We start from the raw sequence: 19,692 nt of genomic DNA on the forward strand, positions 1-19,692 counted from the left end.
TACTATAGGATTTTAGATATACATACAATACATATAATAAATTCTGTTCTACACCACTAAGTATATACTTTCTACTTTTTAGCTAAAGGATAGAAGAAAGAAGTGGAACAAGATCTCCATTTGTTTCTTGTTTGTATTCTATTAATAACAATTTCTTAGATGTTATTTACTGCTTAACTGCCATGAATCTAGGCAGTGTACTCTTAAACTTGACCCAATTGTATGTTTCCAGATTATGTGCAAAATAGTTAAAGTAAATATCCATTAGTTCAAATAACTTACGGGATTTTCTTAAAACCCAAATGAATAATGATGCTCATGTTATAACCTTGAGAAAATTAGCCACCTTGAACCTTAATTTTCTCCTTTGTAAGATAGAGGAAAATTATTACGTTTTACAGTGTCTAGAATTATAAATAGTCCACATGAAAGTGAATCTTAATAAGTGTTTTGAGGTTTACTGATTTCTCTCTTGCATATATTATTTCCCTTTTGGGAACCTTATTTTACTTTGATTAATATACTTTAACATATTTAACCAGATATTTTCATCTCCTCCAATAATCTGCAGAGAATTGAGGGAGTAGCCGAATTTTCTCCTATATTTGAAACCCCAATGAAAAGTTCCTGAACTGGAAAGTGAAGTGAGTCTCACCACATTGTGGCTCACCCCCAGTCAAGCTGCTCTTTCCAGAACCCACTGGGCTGTTTGTCTCACAGGGTAAGATAGAGTGTGGAGGAGAAGGTTCCTAACTTATGGCCATGAATCTTGAACCATTCTGGAAATAAAAGGAAGGATTCTAATTCATGTGACAAATCCGTGTACCTCCAGTGGAAAAAAGTCCTGCTGAAATTGTTTTCTCTTTTGTTTCATTTTTGTATTTGTTCTAGACGCAACTCAGAAACCAGCTAATTCACGAACTGATGCACCCTGTTCTAAATGGTAAAGCGCAGTCCCCATCCATCTCAGTGGAAGAGAGCTCCCTCTTAATAGGAGCTTCCAACTCTCTAGTGGCTGATCACTTACAGAGATGTGGCTATGAGTATTCACTTTCTGTCTTCTTTCCGGAAAGTGGCTTGGCAAAAGAAAAGGTAACATCTTTGCTTTTCTGAACTTTGTGTTAGTAGCTTCTTCCTCAGGTAATAGCTAAGTGCTCCCTGGATAGCTGGGTCTGTTTCTTTTTTGTCTCTGAAATTACATCATGTATTTGTTAACAATGTGACAGAGGAGTATGAAATCTAACATTGTTACCAGTTCCTTGGTGGCTTGCTTTGTCTTTATAAAATTATGATGTTTTGGAGCTAGAATTGACCTGACACTCCAAGTAGTCTGAGACCCTAAACTGCCATTTATCTTGAACATCTGTTGTGAGACTAGCAAATAGTAGATGGATTAGAGGTGAGGATCCAGCCTCTGGAGAGGTGAGATGATTTACTCAAACTGACATGATTTGTAAGTGGCAACCAGGGCATTAATCTGCATCTACAGTGTAGTTTCTTAACTCTGCTACAATCTCTTCAGATACTTGTCCTGTTCGTGATTAAGTAAGAGAAGAATAAGTACCTTTTAAAAATCTGTGGAGTTCTTATATAGAGAAACAGCTTTTTCCTAATTATTTTAGCTGTCTCTCCACCAACCATTGAACATAGTAGTTACACTTTGTTATTTTAAACGTAGATATAGCCAACTTTCTGGTTTTTTTTTAATAGACTTAATTTTTTAGAGCAGTTTATGTTTACAGCAAAAAGCAGTGCATATGCTCCCTGACCCCACACAAGCATAGCCTCCCCCCCAAAACCCAGCATTTTCTACTGTGTACATTTTTACATTCAGTGAACCTACATTGGCACTTCATTATCCCCTGAAGTCTGTAGTTTACATCAGGGTTCAGTCTTGGGGTTGTCCCTGTGTTTTTGCTGTTTATCTTGGCCATAATTGCCCCAAAGTGGGATACTCAGAAGTTATTATTGTTAACAATAATAAAGTGTTGTTATTGGAAAAACTTAAAATTTAAATATCCTGTATAGGGACCTTCCTGGTGGTTCAGTGCCTAAGACTCCACACTCCCAATGCAGGGGTTCTGGGTTCAATCCTTGGTCAGGGAACTGGATCTCACATACCACAGCTAAGACCCAGCCCAGCCAAATAAATAAATAAATACTTAAGTAAATAAATAATGAATAGATACAGTATATTTAAACAACCAAATTTTACCAGCCTTACAAATTCTTTTTTGATCCTTCCATCTGTGCTTCTCATATTTCACAATTTTGCCACTTGAATGAATAATAGTCAATCACATAGTTATAGCACTGATATAGTTCACACACTTAAAGGTTTCTGTACCATAAAATATTTTCTTTAAAGGAAAACCAACAGAAGATTATATCAATCTCCTCAGGGTAGACATAATAAACAATACACATGATAGCAGAAATACATGTTAAAAATATTTACTCAAGGAACTTCCCTGGTGGTGGAGTGGCTAAGAATCCACCTGCCAATGCGGCGGACACGGGTTTGATTCCCTGGCCTGGGAAGATCCCCCGTGCTGCAGAGCAAATAAGCCCCCATGCCTTAGAGTGTATGCTCTGTAGTAAGAGAAGCCACTGCAATGAGAAGCCTGCACACTGCAGTGAAGAGTAGCCCCCACTGGCCACAACTAGAGAAAGCCCATGCACAGCAACAAAGACCCAGTGCAACCAGAATAAGTAAAAAAATTATGCAAACTGTTTGACCACAGGTATATCTAAAATAGCTTTAAACATTCGTAGTTTCAAAGAGAGTAAAAACAGTTTATTTCCATTTTGAAGCAATAGTAATTTTAAAACTTCATTGCCATTGAGAGACCCTGGAATTCACTCACATGTTCATGAGTGAACTCAGATATTTCAGTGTCAGCTGTAAGCCATTAACCATTTCTGTTATTCTGTCAGGCATGTCATTTTTTAAAGATATTTAAAATTTTTTTTGGAATTTCTTTTAGACTGTGCTGTGTTTTTGTTGCTGCATGTGCTTTTCTCTAGTTGTGGCAAGTGGGGCTACTTTTTGTTTCAGCATGAGGCTTCTCTTTGCCGGGGCTTCTTTTGTGGAGTGCGGGCTCTCTGGCCTGTGGGCTTCAGTAGTTGTAGCAGGTGAGCTGTAGAGTTTCCTGCTGCAACTCGAGATGAGGCCCGATTCCCCTACAGCAACTCAAGAGCAATCCTAAGTACGCCCTCACAAGTCGAAAGGAGGCCTGACTCCCCTGAAGCAACACGAGAGGTTCCATCAGGTCCACGTTGCAACTCGAGAGAAACCCCAAGCTTTCCACCGCAACTCGAGAAAAACCATGCAATTCCCCACCCTAGGGGAGATGACTCTCAATTCCCCTGCAGTGACTTGAGAGCAATTGAGAGTTCCCCCCTCACTCGAAAGGAGGCCTGACTTCCCTGAGGCAACATGAGAGGTTCCCTGAGGTCCCTGTCGAGTGGGGACGTCAAAGTTTAGTGTAATTTAAATGAAGAGCCACAGTTTAAATAAAATAATTGTGGTGCACAAGCTTACCTGCTCTGTTGTGGGATCTTCTCAGACCAGGGATCAAACTCATGTCCCCTATATTGGGAAGCAGATTCTTCACCACTGAGTCACCAGGGAGGCCCCAGGTATATCATCTTTGATGTGAATTATTTGGAGGTTAATTACATGATCAAGAGAAATTTTATCCTTTTGAACTCAAACTTTAGTGTAATTTATTTAATAGTATGAGAAAGCTTACATTGTACGTTAACATGTATTTATAATCTTATTTAGTCTGAACCATGATTTTTAGTCTTATATTCAGAAACATCTTAAATCATCACTTAATCATTGATGTTGAAATATGTGTACTTTTTCTTTTTTAAGGTATTTACTATGCAGAATCTATTGCATCTTTTTAAAATCAGTCCTGAATCCAGTCTCTACAAATCACTGGTAGGATTGTTTAGTTTTTAATAATCTGCTTTGATTTGTTAATAATAACTGAATAGTTGAATAAAAGTAAACTGTTTTCTTTTAACAGATTTCAGGATTTGATAAAGAAAACCAAAAAGGTAGGAGACTTCATCTTTATAGAGAATTGGAACATTTTTGTTTATGTGTTTTTTTGTATAAAAGTATGAAGCTAATAATTTTTAGGTGGAAGAATAGGGAATTTAAATTGAATCATTTAAGGGAATTTAAGTTGAATCATCGGCTTTTCCTTGCTGGCAGTTCATTTTAAAATAGAACCGTTCATCTGTTCTGACAAATGTGGATCCTTTTCCCCCAATTTTCAACCTTTTAAGATAGCTCTTACTCAAATAAGAAAGCTAGAGACAGCATCAAAAGCCCTACAAACAGGTTGAATGCTAGTTTTTTTTTAAAGATACCCACTCTATGAAACACCGCCAAAACAAAGAGAACAATGTTTAGGCATCTGTCTTTGTACCCTAGATATTCCCCAAGTACAGTATATCGAGTATTGTATTCATATTTGCTTGAAGAGCAAACTGTATATTGTATGTTATTTTTGTAATCAAGTGTTTATATAGATCTGATGCTGTCGCTTCAATCATGTCTCACTCTTCGCTATCCTATGGACTGTAGCCCTCCAGGCTCCTCTGTCCATGGAAATTTTCTGGGCAAGAATACTGGAGTGGGTTGCCATTTCCTTCTCTAGGGAATCTTCCTGACCCAGGGATTGAGCCCTCATCTCTTAAGTCTCCTGCATTGGCACATGGGTTCTTTACCACTAGTGCCACCTGGGAAGCCCAACTACTCTGAGGTAATAGAAAAAATATATATTGATCTCTACCCCCAAGTCCCAGCACACAGCTCCCCAAACCCATGTAATTTCCTAAGAACACATGGAGCAGCTCTTGTTCTGGTGGTGTTCTTTGACCTCAGTTTTTGACACAGGGCTCCAGAAACCCTTGTAGTTTCTGGGTGTCTCTTGTTTGAAGGAGCCAGCACTGGGTGTGCTCCTGGATAGGGGCTGGTCATCAGAAGGACCAAGCCATGATTAGACGCTTGGGGTTTTCAGCCCTGCCCACCGCCCCCCCATTCTGTTGAAGGGAGAAGGACTAAAAATGGTGTTAATAATCAGTCATGCATGTGTGATGAAGCCTTCATAAATCCCCAAAGTATGGGGTTCAGAGGGCTTCCAGGTCATTGCACAGGTGGAGGTGCTGGGGGAGCAGCATGCCTGGAGAGGGCGTGAAACTCAGGCTCCTGCTCAGCTCCTGTGCAGTTCTCCTATTCAGCTGTTCATCTGTATCCTTTATCATGTCCTTTAATAAACTGCCAAGTCTAAGCACTTCACTGAGTTCTGTGAGCTGTCGGACACATTCAGCAAGCCCAAGGAAGAGGATGGCATCTCCTATCAATAGCCATTGCTCAGAAGCACAGGTGACAACCTGGGCTTGGGGCTGGCATCTGAAGGATGTGTTAATATCTCTGTGAGAGGTGGGGAATCAGTGTTGTGGGAATGAGGCCCTTCACCAGTGGGATCAGTTCCTAGCTCCAGGTGGACAGTGTCAGAATTGAGTTAAATTGTAGGACACGCAGCTGGCCTCATAAGAGTATGGCTTGGTGTGGGGAGAAACCCCCACACTCTGGGTGAGCAGAGGTGCCAGGAGTGAAGTGTGATGCCCTGTTCTGTGTAAAAGCCGAGGAGGCTGACAGGGAGCGGAGAGGTGAAAGAGGTGGACTTTTGCCTACACAGAAGGAAGGAAGCTGAGATTCTTTCTCCCTTTACAGCTGCTGTGGGTGCCAGGCCACAGGCTAGACTTGATGGACTTGGTAGTATGAATGTAACCCAGTAACCTGCCTGTGTTGCATAGCTGTTATTTAGAGCTTTTGAAAAAATCTGTAACATGATGTGATGGCCCTTTCATGTTGGTGTGCTCCTGGATTTTGTCTGTTGCCAACATTGCTACCGTCCTCACTGGGACATTCATTAATTACCATTTGGCAAACACTTGAGTACCTAGTTTCTGCCAGTCATTCATCTGTCACTTAACTGCCTGGCCTCCTGGGTGTAATGTTAGCAGAGGATAAGTGAATCACACGACATGCTATTTTTGTTTTATTTGATTGTATTCTTGGGCTTCCCTTGTGGCTCAGCTGGTAAAGAATCCGCCTGCAATGTGGGAGATCTGGGTTGGGAAGATCCCCTGGAGAAGGGAATGGCTACCCACTCCCGTATTCTGGCCTGGAGAATTCCATGGACTGTATAGTCCATGGGGTCGCAAAGAGTCAGGCACAACTGAGTGACTTTCACTTCACTTCACTTCATTGTATTATTGGAGTATAGTTGACTTACAGTATTGCATTGATTTCAGCTGTACAGAAAAGTGATTCAGTTATACATACATATACATTCTTTTTCCTATTCTTTCCCACAAATCCAGTATCATAGGATATTGAACATAGTTCCCTGTGCTATACAGTAGGATCTTGTTGCTTATCCATGCTGTATGTAATATTTGGATCACAAGATACTCTAGACCACCTGCAGAGGAGCTCATCCTTACTGAAGCTGAGGATGATAGGTGATTGGGGTTGTAGAGTCTAAGGCAGTGGGGTCTAGTGTAACTCTGTGATGATGGAAATGTCTGAATCTGTTTTCTAATATGGTAGCCACTAGCCACATGGGGTTACTGAGCACTTCAAATGTGGTTGGTGTGAGGAACTGAGATTATAACTTAAATAGCTACATGATTTTTTGCTACTAGTTGTCATATTGGACAGCACGGGTCTAAGTAAATAGCTGCTGTCTGTAGTGTAACTATTTCAGGAATGAATTAGGGGCTGTAAGGGTTTTTAAATAATCTACTTATTTCTAGGTATGTATATTATTAAAAATAGCTTTTTGCTTTTAAACTCGTTCTTTGAACCTTTATAGTTCAGAAAGACGTCTGGTCAACATCTCATACCAGCTTCACCCAGCCTCCGAGTAAAATCCCTGAAAGTAAGAAAAACTGAATTGCATACATGTCATGTATCCTAGTGGCATAATTTGGATAAAACTCTTGGCTAACAGTAAAACAGCTACTGTTACAACGAAATGATTTTAAAATTGGTGACTTTCAATTAAAAAATTGTTGTTATTGTTCAGTCGCTAAGTTGTGTCCAATGCTTTGAGACCCCATGGGCTGCCAACACACCAGGCTCCCCTGTCCTCTGTCTCCCAAAGTTGGCTCAGATTCATGTTCATTTAATCAGTGATGCCATCCAACCATCTCATCCTCTGTCGCTCTTTTCTCCTTTTGCCTTCAATCTTTCCCAGCATTAGGGTCTTTTCCAGTGAGTCAGCTCTTCACATCAGGTGGCCAAAGTACTAGAGCTTCAGCATCGAGAAATTGAGACCATCAAAAACCTGTAGGAAGATGTTTTGGACCTGACAGTTGTGTATTTCCTGACAGAGATTTTTGGTCTTATCTAACTGTGTTTATACTTTGAGGATGCTGATCTGTTGGATGGTTTAGTACTTTCCCCTAGATTCCACTCACACATCCTTCCAACACCTAATTTTTCCTTTCAGAGGTAAATGGTACCCAGAAAATAGCTGGGTGTAAAATTTGGACACTGGCTCTTCTTTCTGGAAGTTAAAATCCTTACCTATGTTTGACAAAAGAATAGATCAGTGGGACAGAATAGAACACCCAAAAATAGGTCTATACAAACATAGTCGACTAGTTTTTGACAAAGGAAAAAGCAATTTAGTGGAGGAAACTTAGACTTTTCAACAAGTGATGCTGGAGCAATTGGACATGCATATGCACAAAAATGAACTTGGACACAGACCTTACACCTTACACAAAAATTAACTGAAAATGAGTCATATATCTAAATGTAAAACACAAAACGATATAACTTCTGGAAGAAAACATTAGGAGAAAATCTCTGTGACCTGGGTTTTGGTGATGAGATATAAACATCAAAAGTGTGATTAAATGAAAGAAAAAAGTAACTAGTTAGATTTTGTTAAAATTTAAAAACACCTTTTTATGAGAATGAAAAGACAAATTACAGACGGGGGGAGGGTATTGGCAAAAGACATCCAATAAAGGACTTGTGTCAAAAATATACCAAGAACTCTGAAAACTCAACAATAAAGACACAAATCAGTTGAAAAATGAGCAAAGGGTCTGAACAGGTAGCTCTCCAAAGAAGATATGCAGATAGATGGCAAGTAAGCATATCAAAAGATGCTCCATGTTATTTGTTATTAGACATGGAAGTTAAAACAGAAATGAGATAACACTTCCCACGTATTGGGATGGCTAAGATCCAGCTCACCTATGACACTAAATGCTGGAAGGATGTGGAGTAACAGATGCTCTCACTCATGGCTGGTGGAAATCCAAAATGGTATAGCTGCTTGCGGCGGGGAGTAGTTTGGTGGTAGAACTAAACATAGTCTTCCTGGGTGATCCACCAGTCATGGTCCTAGGTATTTACCCAAGTGACTTAAACTGTATGTGAGTGTTTATAGCAACTTTATTTACAGTTGCCAGAAATCGGGAACAAACAAGATGTCTTTTGGTGAGTGAATGGATAAACAGGCTGTGGTACATCCCAACAGGGAATTACTATTCAGCTAAAAGGAATGAGCTATCAAAATGAATCACAACTCTGTGTTGTTAATGTAAGAAGCTCCTCTGAAAAGGCTACATGGTCTGTGATTCCATATATGTGACATCCTGGGAAAGGCAAAGCTATAGAGGTGGTCAGCACACCTGACCACCTTGTTGCTAGGTGGTTGCTAGGGATGTGGAGGGAAGGGGTAGCAGGTTGAAGAAGGGAAGCATAGGATGTTTTTTAGGGTGGTGAAAGTGTTCTTAAATTATGGTAATGGTAGAATACATGGCGCTAGACATTTGTCAAATCCTGTAAAGCTTTACAAAGAGCAAACCTTCATGTATGCAAGGGTAAGAGATCAGGTGATCTCAGGATTAAATGCTAATTGTGACAAAACAGTGTAACCATAGCAACCTCACTGAAGGGGGTGGGGAAAGATATACCTACCTGTCTAACTCTGGAGAGGGATGAAGACTGCAACTGAAGGCAGAAGAAACCATACATAGGCTATGTAGTCAAGGTGAGTTACTTCTCATGGGGGTGCTGGTTGACAGTTTTGAAACCATTATATGTGTGGGCCGGAGTTGAACAATACAGTAAGGGAATAATAGATGGTGGGAGTCAGATGGGAACTTAGAGATAAACAGGAGGAGGCTAAGATTCATATGGTAATGGTGGCATTGGAGACATCTGTATGAACTCATGTTTAGCTTAACATAGATACAGATGAGACATAGAGATATTTATAAATAAGTATGTATACATAGTTTAGAGAAGGCAGTGGTACCCCACTCCAGTACTCTTGCCTGGAAAATCCCATGGATGGAGGAGCCTGGTAGGCTGCAGTCCATGGGGTCGCAAAGAGTCGGACACGACTGAGCGACTTCACTTGCACTTTTCACTTTCATGCATTGGAGAAGGAAATGGCAACCTTCTTGCTTGGAGAATCCCAGGGATGGGGGAGCCTGGTGGACTGCCGTCTATGGGGTCGCACAAAGTCGGACACTACTGAAGTGACTTAGCAGCAGCGTGTATACATAGGTTAGTGTACATTCATATTTCATTACTCTGCAGGCTGAGGGGCTAGAAGCAGTGACACCTCAGTCACAATGAGCACATCTCAAGCCCAGTTTGCAGTGCTAAGATTCAGTTTCTAAAACCATTCCATGATAATCGGAACCAGGGCTCCTTGGAGCAGTAGTTGATTCCTGTAATGGAGCAGAGACTAGCCAAGATAATGAGCCTGGAGCCCCTTACAGTGCCAGAGCCTGAGGAAGTACTTAAGAAAACTCACGATGAAAGTGCTCCCAAAGGTGAAAGCTAGAACAGTTGGAGCAACAAAATAAAAGATTGGGTTATATATATGAGTTACAGAATTATCTATGAATTATAATTACCAAAGTATAAAGTAGGGGATTCATACTCATGTATAGAAATGAGTGGATAGAGGAGATTAGCCATATCCTTCTTGTGGGGGGGGGTGTTGTGGAGGAGGGAGGGGGGAAGTGGAACTAAGTAGGGGGCTAGGGGCCTGTGGAAAGCCCTGAAGAACTGACAGTGTTAGAAATGCTGAGATGGAAGGGCTCATGTCTGGAGATGACCTGCTGCAGGATCTTAAAGCTTTCTGCCAAATGTTGACCTTTTTCCACCAAAAGGGCCAACATCTGGCCCCAGCGTGACCACAGGTGAGGGATGAGGTGAGAGCGGGCTCACAGGAAATGGTCAGGAGAAGAGGGTGGATGAGAGAGGAGTTACAAGGCACTGAATATGAAAGAAAAGTTTATATGTCCAGTGGGGGAAGTAAAAGACAATACATTGTGTGGCATCACTTATGTGAAATCTCAAATATGTCACAATTGAACCTATCTGTGCAACAGAAACAGCCTCACAGACAGAGAGCAGACTTGTGATTGCCAAGGTCGGGGAGGGTGGGGTTAGCGGAGGCAAGCTTTACATAGGGAATGGATAAACAAGAAGGTCCTACTATAGAGCACAGAAACATATTCAGTATCCTGTGATAAACCACAGTGGAAAAGAATATTCTTTAAAAAGTGCATATATGTAAAACTGAATCACTTTGCTGTACAGAGGAAAGTAACATTGTCAATCAACCACAGTTAAAAAGATCTAGTATATTGTAATATCTTCAGTAGTAAAGGAAAAAAGGCCCTTGGCTGATGCAGAAATCCTAAGAAAACTTACAACATTTATACTCATGACTTAAAAATCCCAAAACAAGTTTCAGGGAATTCCTTGGTGGTCTGTCGGTTAGGACTCCATCCTTCCATTGCTGGGGACCTGGGTTTGATCTCTGGTTAGGAACTTAAGATCCTACAAGCCACGTGGCACAGCCAAAAAGAAAAAAAAAATGTTTCAAACTATTCAGAAAGGTATAAAGTAAAAGAAAAACAGAAACTTCTGTTCATATTCTCTAATTTCACTTTCTGCTGATAAGTAGAATGAAGAGTGTCTTGCGTATCCTACCAGCATTTAGTTTATGGGGGTCAAAGTCTATATGTAATTAAACCGCATATGTTCATAAATGGGATTATATTATACTGTTGTGCAATTTGCTTCCTTTGTCCAGCAATATATTTTTATCAGTGTACTTAGACTAATTATGTTTAAAGAATGTATTTAATTATCCCCATGTTGATGAAGATTTTATTATTTGGCGTTTGCCATTAGAAGCATGTGGTGTGCAGTGCTACACCCTTTTGAGAAAGTGTAGTTCTATAAATTCAGAGCGGTAGAATGACTGGGTTAAAGGGCACTTGGATTTTGAATATCCATAAACACTGACCAATTTCCCTCCCAAGTGAAAGAGCACGCCTGCTTCCCTACTCCCTTGCCAACACTTAGAGTGCTAAAGATTAAAACGTTGATAATATGTGTAGGGGGAAAGTATAATCTTCTTTTGTAGTATTAATTTCCATTTATTTTTTATTTTGTTCATGTTTATTTAACACTGAAAATTTTTCTTGTAAACTTTGTCCATGTCTTGCCCTATTTTTCTGTTTTCTTGCAGATGTTTAAAAGCTCTTTATACTATGAAAATTAGTCCTGTCTCCATGTTATGGCAAATACTTGTTTCTGGTGTATCATTTGTCTTTTGACTTTGTTATTTCATGCCTTATATAAGTTCTTAATTTTCATGTTTGATGTCATACTTGGAAAGGCCTTTCCTCAGAAATTATTCTTAAAAGATACATGATATGAAAAAGATAATGTTATAAAACCAAGATTGTATAAACAGTGATTGAGCAAGTGATTCAGTAGTTGAATGAAAGAAAGGTGTGAAACAAAACTATATACATTGTGTCTTTCAGGTTTTCTTATACAATTTCTGAAAGAATTGGCAAAATATCATCAGAATAAAGAAAGTTGCAATATGGAAACTCAGACAAGTTCAACATTTCCAGTCAAAGACTCTCTTGGTAATTGTGATCCTCTTCCATAATTACACTTCTTCCATTTTGTTTTTTCAGTGAAGGCGACAGCCTGATGTACTATATTATGTATTTGTTGCTTCACTAAGAGGGATGCAGGCTGCTGGTGGCATGTTTTCTGGAATTGTTGCTCATTTTTTCTCAGAAGGACCAGGAACTGCTCCCCAGGGCTGCTCCTTCCTTCCTGACCACCAGGGCTATGCTTTCCACCTCTCACGGGGATCCAGAGGCTCACTTCCTTTCTTGTTTGTTGGGTTGAAGCTCTCTTGACTGGGAGGTTCTTCCCTGTGTCTCATCTGACTTTATGTTATAGCCACTGAAGTGGGAAGATTTCAGACTACTTGCATTGCAGGGAACTAGAGAAGTCAGTGGGCCATCCTTTCATTTTATAGTTGACAAAGCTAAGGTCACTTGAGGAAGAACAATTAGGCAATGCCCTGTCTGGGTCAGAACTGATACCAGAGTCCAAGTTTCCTGGTCCATGACCCGGACCCTTTTCTGCTGTACAGGCTTCGGTAGAATACAGAAAAGTAGATGGAAAACCATGCCTGATATTTTGCCAATCAGAGACATCACTGCCAATATTTTACTACCTGATGACTCAAGCGGTCAAGAATCATCCTGCAGTACAGAAGACCTGGGTTCAATCCTTGGGTCGGGAAGATCCCCTGGAGAAGGGAATGGCAACCCACTCCAGCATTCTTGTCTGGAGAAGCCCCATGGACAGAGGAGCCTGGCACGCCCCAGTCCATGAGTCAGATACAAATGAGCACACATATTTTAGTCTGCTTCTGCCAGCCGTTTTTTCCTCTGCCTGCTTTTTGTTGATATTGGTGTCACACATGATTAAGATTGTATGAGAGGGCCAGGTTTGCAGTGTGCTTCATGGTTAGTTTCAAATCCACAGTTGGTTTGAGGGCTGGGGGTCTCCTGGAAAGACTGCTAGAATGTGAGACAATCATAGACCTGGCCTTAGCTCCGCTGATGCTATTATGTAGCTGTTTAGCCCTCTGGAAGTCCCTTCAACTGGATGGGCATCAGTTTCCTCCTCTGTGAAGTGGAGGAAGTGAAACACGTGATCTTTGATTCCTCTTAGGGTCAGTGTTTTGAAAATGTGAGTCAGCTCTAACCAAAGTGCAGTCAAAGAGCCCTCTCATGTGGCACATAGACACTAGAAAGGGATGCCACTGTTATTTGACTTAAAGTATACCTTTTGTTTTCTTTTCCCCTGATATTTTATATTGGATTCTCAAACTTTCAGAACAGTTGAAAGCTTTATGGCAAACGCTTATACACTTCGAGTCTGCCATGAAGTTTGTTATACTTGCTTAATCACTTACCTGTCTGTCCATTAAGCTCTCTCACTCTTTGGATATATTTGTATGAATAAGTAAATGGCAGACATCCTTAACACTTTCTCCTAAGTAAACGCTGTGCTTGCCCGTGTCTCTGACCTCATTTTCTATGTTATTTTTTGGTAGCGGAGAAGCTTCAGCTTATTGACAATGAGTTTGCAGGTGCTTGCCCTCAGCAGCCAAAGTTAGAATCCTTAGAAATCAAGCTAAACGAATATAAGAGGGAAGTAGAACAGCAGCTACGGGCAGAAATGAGTCAGAAGGTAAGATTTATCTAGTTATCATTAAGAGTGGTGTTTTTGCTTGTCTTTTAATGTCTTTACCTTCGGTATATGGGGAAATCACTACAATCTTTACTAATGAATGTGATACGATACTGTTGTGCGTACTGTTTCTCTTGCCAGATGATGTCAGTTTCTTTATGACTTTTGAATACACCCTGTACATGTAGTGAATGAGATGAAACATGAAGATGAATTAAACTAAATATATTTAGATAGCGTTTAATGTTAAGGCTAACAGTGAAGAGAGAATTTGTTACTGTTTCTTTACTATAGTTATTGGTATTTACAATTTTTTGTCATCAATTGGCAGTTGAAATACTTTAAAGATACTGAAATAATGAAAATTAAAATGGAAGAAAAAAAGAAGTATGAGAAGGAGCTTGCTGAGTTCCGGAATGAATTTGAGAGAACTTGTCAAGCAAAATCTGAAGCCCTGATATCTCAGGAAAAGACAACCCTTGAGAGAATTCAAAAGCACCAGGAGGTAATATTCTAAAGTCATTTACTGGGGGCGCCATTTCTGGGCTATCTCTTGAGTAGGGCCCGGGGTTAAGAGCACAAGGGAAAGCACAGGACTTGGAAAGGATGTGCAGGTGTCCTTTGTCCAAGATGGCTGGAGGGAATGAACTACAAATGGACTGGTCCATGCTGGGAGTGGGAGAAACTTGCACCAAAGAAGCAGCAGCTGTGAGGTTTGGTTAACAGCAAGGAGGAGAGGATCAGAGGTGTGAAGTAGCTTCCGTCACTAAAGGAAACAAAGCCCTGGAAAGCAGACAGGGTTGCTGAGCTGTGTCAAGGGCTCAGCTGAGGCAGGCAGCCTGGACCAGCAGTAGACCAAGTCCTGGGCTTCCAGGTGATGGCCCCAGTGCAGCTCTCAGGAGGGTGTGTAGTGTTGGCAAGGTTGGAGGGATGGAGTTGCTCAGGGAGATGAGCTTCAGAGAGCTGAATCTCCTTGGCTTCAGAAAGGCAGCCCATTTCATGGAAGACACTGGGGTTGGGCAGGGTGGGGAAGGGAGCTCAAGGTGGCGGGTGGCCACTAATATAAAGCAACAGGGACGGTGACATGGCCGCCTGAAAGACACTGAGAAGCAGGTCTGGGGATTCTGACGGGTGGAAGAAGATGGGTCAAGAGGACAGAGTTGCAGGTAGGGGTTTGAGGTCAAGAATGGAAACAAAATGCAGTGTGCTGCCATGGGAACAGAGATGAGGTCCCTGGGGTGGAGGCATCCAGGGCTGCCACGTGGCCGTGTGATCCTGTCCACCAGCATGGTGGCTGGACGGGAGGTAGAGAGGTTGCCCAGTGGCAGGAGTGGGTGTGGGGAGAGATTGGATCGATTGCTTTAGGGAAAGCAGGTTCCTTTGTTAAGGCTGTGTCTTAGACCAGATTGGACCTGGGGCCCTGCTTCCTGTGGACAGCCAGGGCTTCTGGCAGGAAGTTGTGTTGAAAGGAAGAGACTTCCTCCCAGTGCCCACCCTTGCTCAGAGCTTCTCGAAAAGACCAGTTATTGAATGGTAATTGCACCCCCTCTACAAGTTTTATATAAGCAGTTCTAAGAATTGGGCTCACTTAGAATGGGAAAGATTAAAGATCTCTTCAAGAAAATTGGAGATACCAAGGGAACATTTCATGCAGAGATGGGCACAATAAAGACAGAAACAGCAAAGACCTAACAGAAGAAGAAGAGGTGGCAAGAATACATAGAAGAACTGTACAAAAAAGGTCTTAATCCCGAATATCCACGATAGTGTGATCACTCACCTAGAGCCAGGCATCCTGAAGTGTGAAGTCAAGTGGGACTTAGGAAGCATTACTACAGACAAACCTAGTGGAAGTCATAGAATTCCAGCCAAGCTATTTCAAATCTTAAAAGATGATGCTGTTAAAATACTGCACTCAATATGCCAGCAAATCTGGAAAACTCAGCAATGGCTGCAGGGCTGGAAGAGGTCAGTTTTCATTCCAGTCACAAAGAAAGGCAGTGCCAAAGAATGTTTAAGCAACTGTACAGTTGTGTTCTTTTCACATGCTAGCAAGGTAATGCTCAAAATCATTCAAGCTAGGCTTCAGCAGAACATGAACTGAGAACTTTCAGATGTACAAGCTGGATTTAGAAAAGGCAGAGCAACCAGAGATCAAATTGCCAATACCCGTTGGATCATAGAAAAAGCAAGGAATTCCAGAAAAGCATCTATTTCTGCTTTACTGACTATGCCAAAGCCTTTGACTGTGTGGATCACAACAAACTGTGGAAGATTCTTCAAGAGATGGGAATACCAGACCACCTTACCTGCCTCCTAAGAAGCCTGTATGCAGATCAAGAAGCAATGGTTAGAACTGGACTTGGAACAATGGACTGGCTGCAAATTGGGAAAGGAGTACAACAAGGCTATACATTGTCACTCTAATTATTTAGCTTCTGTGCAAAGTACATCATGTGAAATGTTGGACTAGATGAACCACAAACTGGAATCAAGATTTCTGGGAGAAATACCAATAACCTCAGATATGCAGATGACACCACCCTTATGGCAGAAAGTGAAGAGGAACTAAAGAGCCTCTTGATGAAAGTGACAGAGGGGAGTGAAAAAGCTGACTTAAAACTTAACATTCTGAAAACAAAGATCATGGCATCTGGTCTCATCACTTCATGGCAGATGATGGGGGAAAAGTGAAAGCAGTGACAGAAACTATTTTCTTGGACTCCAAAATCACTTTACGGTGACTGCAGCCATGCTCCTTGAAAGAAAAGTTATGACAAACCTAGACAGTGTATTAAAGAGCAGAAACATCACTTTGTTGACAAAAGTCCCTTTAGTCAAAGCTATGTTTTTCCAGTAGTCGTGTATGGATGTGAGAGTTGGACCATAAAGAAGACTGAGTGCTGAAGAATTGATGCTTTTGAACTGTGTTGTTGTGAGAAGACTCTTTGAGAGTCCCTTGGACAGCAAGGAGATCAAACTAGTCATTTGTAAAGGAAGTCAACCGTGAATATTCATTGAAAGGACTGATGCTGAAGCTGAAGCTCCAATGCTTTGGCCACCTGATGTGAAGAGCCAACTCATTGGAAAAGACCCTGATGCTGGGAAAGATTGAGGGCAGAAGGAAAGGGGCAAGACAGAAGATGAGATGGTTGGATGTCATCACTGATTCAATGGATATGAGTTTGAGCAAGCTCTGGGAGATAGTAAAGGACAGTGAAGCCTGGTGTGTTGCAGTCCATGGGATTCACAAAGATTTGGACATGATGTAGTGACTGAACAACAACAAGCTATAAAATAAATGTTGGAGGCACAGGTGTTTGTGAGGCTTGGATTGTGTTTATACTAACAATATCATCTGTTTTTCTTAACTTTAAACAATTTTTATTATAGAAAGGTTTTCACATAATTGGATATTTCTCTACTCTGTACACAATTATTCTTACTCCTGATTTTAACAGCATTGTAGTAAAAATGCCTCAGTGGTTTAAGTTGAAAGCAGTATATTGATACATGGCTCTTGTGCTCATTTATCAAGAATGTACAAATGTCTTTATTCAAAAATACAAAATAAATTATCTGTAGGCATGGACAGTGGCAGCAGTAAACCATTCTGTTCTCAGCTGAAACCAGTAACTGATGGTTTTAGTTATTTTCTTAAACAACAGCCAGCCTTTTCTTCAGTCATCTTCAGCTTACCTCACCTGGAGTTACTGGTGAGGAACACTGCCTTGAGCTGCTTCTCACAGTTCATTAATAATGGCAAAGCACTATTCTAGGAAGAATATGGACCGCTGCACGAATTTGCCGGTCATCTTTGCGCAGGGGCCATGCTAATCTTTTCTGTGTCATTCTACCTTTAGTATATGTGCTGCCAAAGCGAGCACTAACAGTGTCATCGTGAAGACAGGTGGCAAAGTCAGAAAGACAAATAGACCATTCAGTTCAGTTCAGACACTCAGTCGTGTCTGACTCTTTATAACCCCATGGGCTACAGCATGCCAGGCCTCACTGTTCATCACCAACTCCCAGAGTTCACTCAAACTCAAGTCCATCGAGTTGGTGATGCCATCCAACCATCTCATCCTCTGTCGTCCCCTTCTCTTCCTGCCTTCAGTCTTGCCCAGAATCAGGGTCTTTTCTAGTGAGTCAGTTCTTCACATCAGGTGGCCAAAGTATTGGAGTTTCAGCTTCAGCATCAGTCCTTCCAATGAATATTCAGGACTGATTTCCTTTAGGATGGACTGGTTGGATCTCATTGCCATCCAAGGGACTCTCAAAAGTCTTCTTCAACACCACAGTCCAAAGACGTCAATTCTTCGGTCCATACATGACTACTGGAGAAACTATAGTTTTTGACTAGATGGACCTTTCTTGGCAAAGTAATGTCTCTGCTTCTTAATATGCTGTCTAGGTTGGTCATAACTTTTCTTCCAAGGAGCAAGCGTCTTTTAATTTCATGGTTACAGTCATCATCTGCAGTGATTTTGGAGCCCCCCCCCCCAAAATAAAGTCTGTCACTCTTTCCATAGTTTCCCCATCTATTTCCCATGAAGTGATGGGACCAGATGCCATGATCTTCGTTTTCTGAATGTTGAGCTTTAAGCCAACTTTTTCACTTTCCTCTTTCACTTTCATCAAGAGGCTCTTTAGTTCCTTTTCACTTTCTGCCATAAGAGTATTGTCATCTGCATATCTGAGGTTATTGATATTTCTCCCGGCAATCTTGATTCCAGCTTGTGTTTCTTCCAGTCCAGCGTTTCTCATGATGTACTCTGCATAGAAGTTAAATAAGCAGGGTGACCGTATACAGCCTTGACGTACTCCTTTTCCTATTTGGAACCGGTCTGTTGTTCCATGTCCAGTTCTAACTGTTGCTTCTTGACCTGCATACAGATATCTCAAGAGGCAAGTCAGGTGGTCTGGTATTCCCATCTCTTTCAGACTTTTCCACAGTTTGTTGTGATCCACACAAAGGCTTTGGCGTAATCAATAAGCAGAAGTAGCTGTTTTTTGGAACTCTCTTGCTTTTTCAGTGATCTAGATGGATGTTGGCAATTTGATCTCTGGTTCCTATGCCTTTTCTAAAACCAGCTTGAACATCTGGAAGTTCATGGTTCACGTATTGTTGAAGCCTGGCTTGGAAAATTTTGAGCATTACTTTAGTAGTGTGTGAGAGGAGTGCAGTTGTGTGGTAGTTTGAGCATTCTTTGGCATTGCCTTTCTTTGGGATTGGAATGAAAACAGATCTTTTCCAATCCTGTGGCCACTGCTGAGTTGTCCAAATTCAGAAAGACAAATATACCATATGATATCACTTAAGTGAGGAATCTTAAATATGAGACAAATGGACATATCTGTGAAACACTCAGAGACACAGAGAGACTTGTTGTTGCCATGGGGGAAGGATGTGGAGGAGGGATGGATTGGGAGTTTGGGATTAGCAGATGCTAACTATTATATATAGGATGGATAAATGACAAGGTCCTACAGCATGGGACAGGGAACCATATTCAGTATCCTGTGATAAACCATAATGGAAAAGAATATAAAAAAGATATATTTGTATAACTGAGTTACTACTGTACAGCAGAAAATAACATAGCATTGTAAATCAAATACACTTCAATAACATTAAAAAAAAAAAAGACGATTGACTAGATCAACCAGTTCACAGACTGGAACCCTGGTTTATTCAACTGATCTCTGAAGGCTCTTGAGACGGTTGCTGTTTGTAAAGAGTACCATGCCTTTATTCCACTACCTGAAATACCCCTCCCCTTCTTGGCCTGATAAAACCATCCGGTCCTTCAAAATCCAGCTGGAATGCCAGGTCCTTGTGATGCCTCTCTTGACCCCCCACTGATGGACTCCTCTAGGCATTGCTTGTTCCTTGGAGTCTTAATGTACTTTGTGAAATCATCATGCTGTAGTGTAACTCTTGGTTTGTCTGTCTCTCCTTGAATAAACTGAGTTGTGTTTTTTTTTAAGGTGGGGACTGACCTGTATCTGTCCATCTTTGTGTACCCAGCACCCAATGT

General features: G+C 41.1%; 1 protein-coding gene and 1 non-coding gene across 13 annotated transcripts in view; one reads left to right on the forward strand and one right to left on the reverse strand.

Moving 5' to 3' along the window:
- Positions 1-19,692, forward strand: part of OFD1 (OFD1 centriole and centriolar satellite protein) — a 61,217-nt gene that overhangs the window by 9,316 nt on the left and 32,209 nt on the right. For 5 of the 12 annotated variants that reach the window (XM_060408221.1, XM_042242456.1, XM_060408222.1 and 2 more), the window contains 7 exons: positions 892-1,092; positions 3,884-3,952; positions 4,041-4,071; positions 6,906-6,971; positions 11,914-12,021; positions 13,515-13,651; positions 13,983-14,156. In XM_060408221.1, the coding sequence (XP_060264204.1) occupies positions 892-1,092; positions 3,884-3,952; positions 4,041-4,071; positions 6,906-6,971; positions 11,914-12,021; positions 13,515-13,651; positions 13,983-14,156 (786 nt within the window). Of the gene's footprint in view, positions 1-82; positions 130-571; positions 722-891; positions 1,093-3,883; positions 3,953-4,040; positions 4,072-6,905; positions 6,972-11,913; positions 12,022-13,514; positions 13,652-13,982; positions 14,157-19,692 lie in introns of all 12 variants that reach the window. The other 7 variants (XM_060408223.1, XM_004021909.5, XM_060408224.1 and 4 more) reach the window with 3 other exon arrangements.
- On the reverse strand, positions 17,432-17,538 carry LOC114111787 (U6 spliceosomal RNA). Its single transcript, XR_003587537.1, has one exon. It is a non-coding gene; the product is annotated as a U6 spliceosomal RNA (small nuclear RNA).

Source organism: Ovis aries, chromosome X, assembly GCF_016772045.2.
Source record: "Ovis aries strain OAR_USU_Benz2616 breed Rambouillet chromosome X, ARS-UI_Ramb_v3.0, whole genome shotgun sequence".
NCBI lineage: Eukaryota > Metazoa > Chordata > Mammalia > Artiodactyla > Bovidae > Ovis > Ovis aries.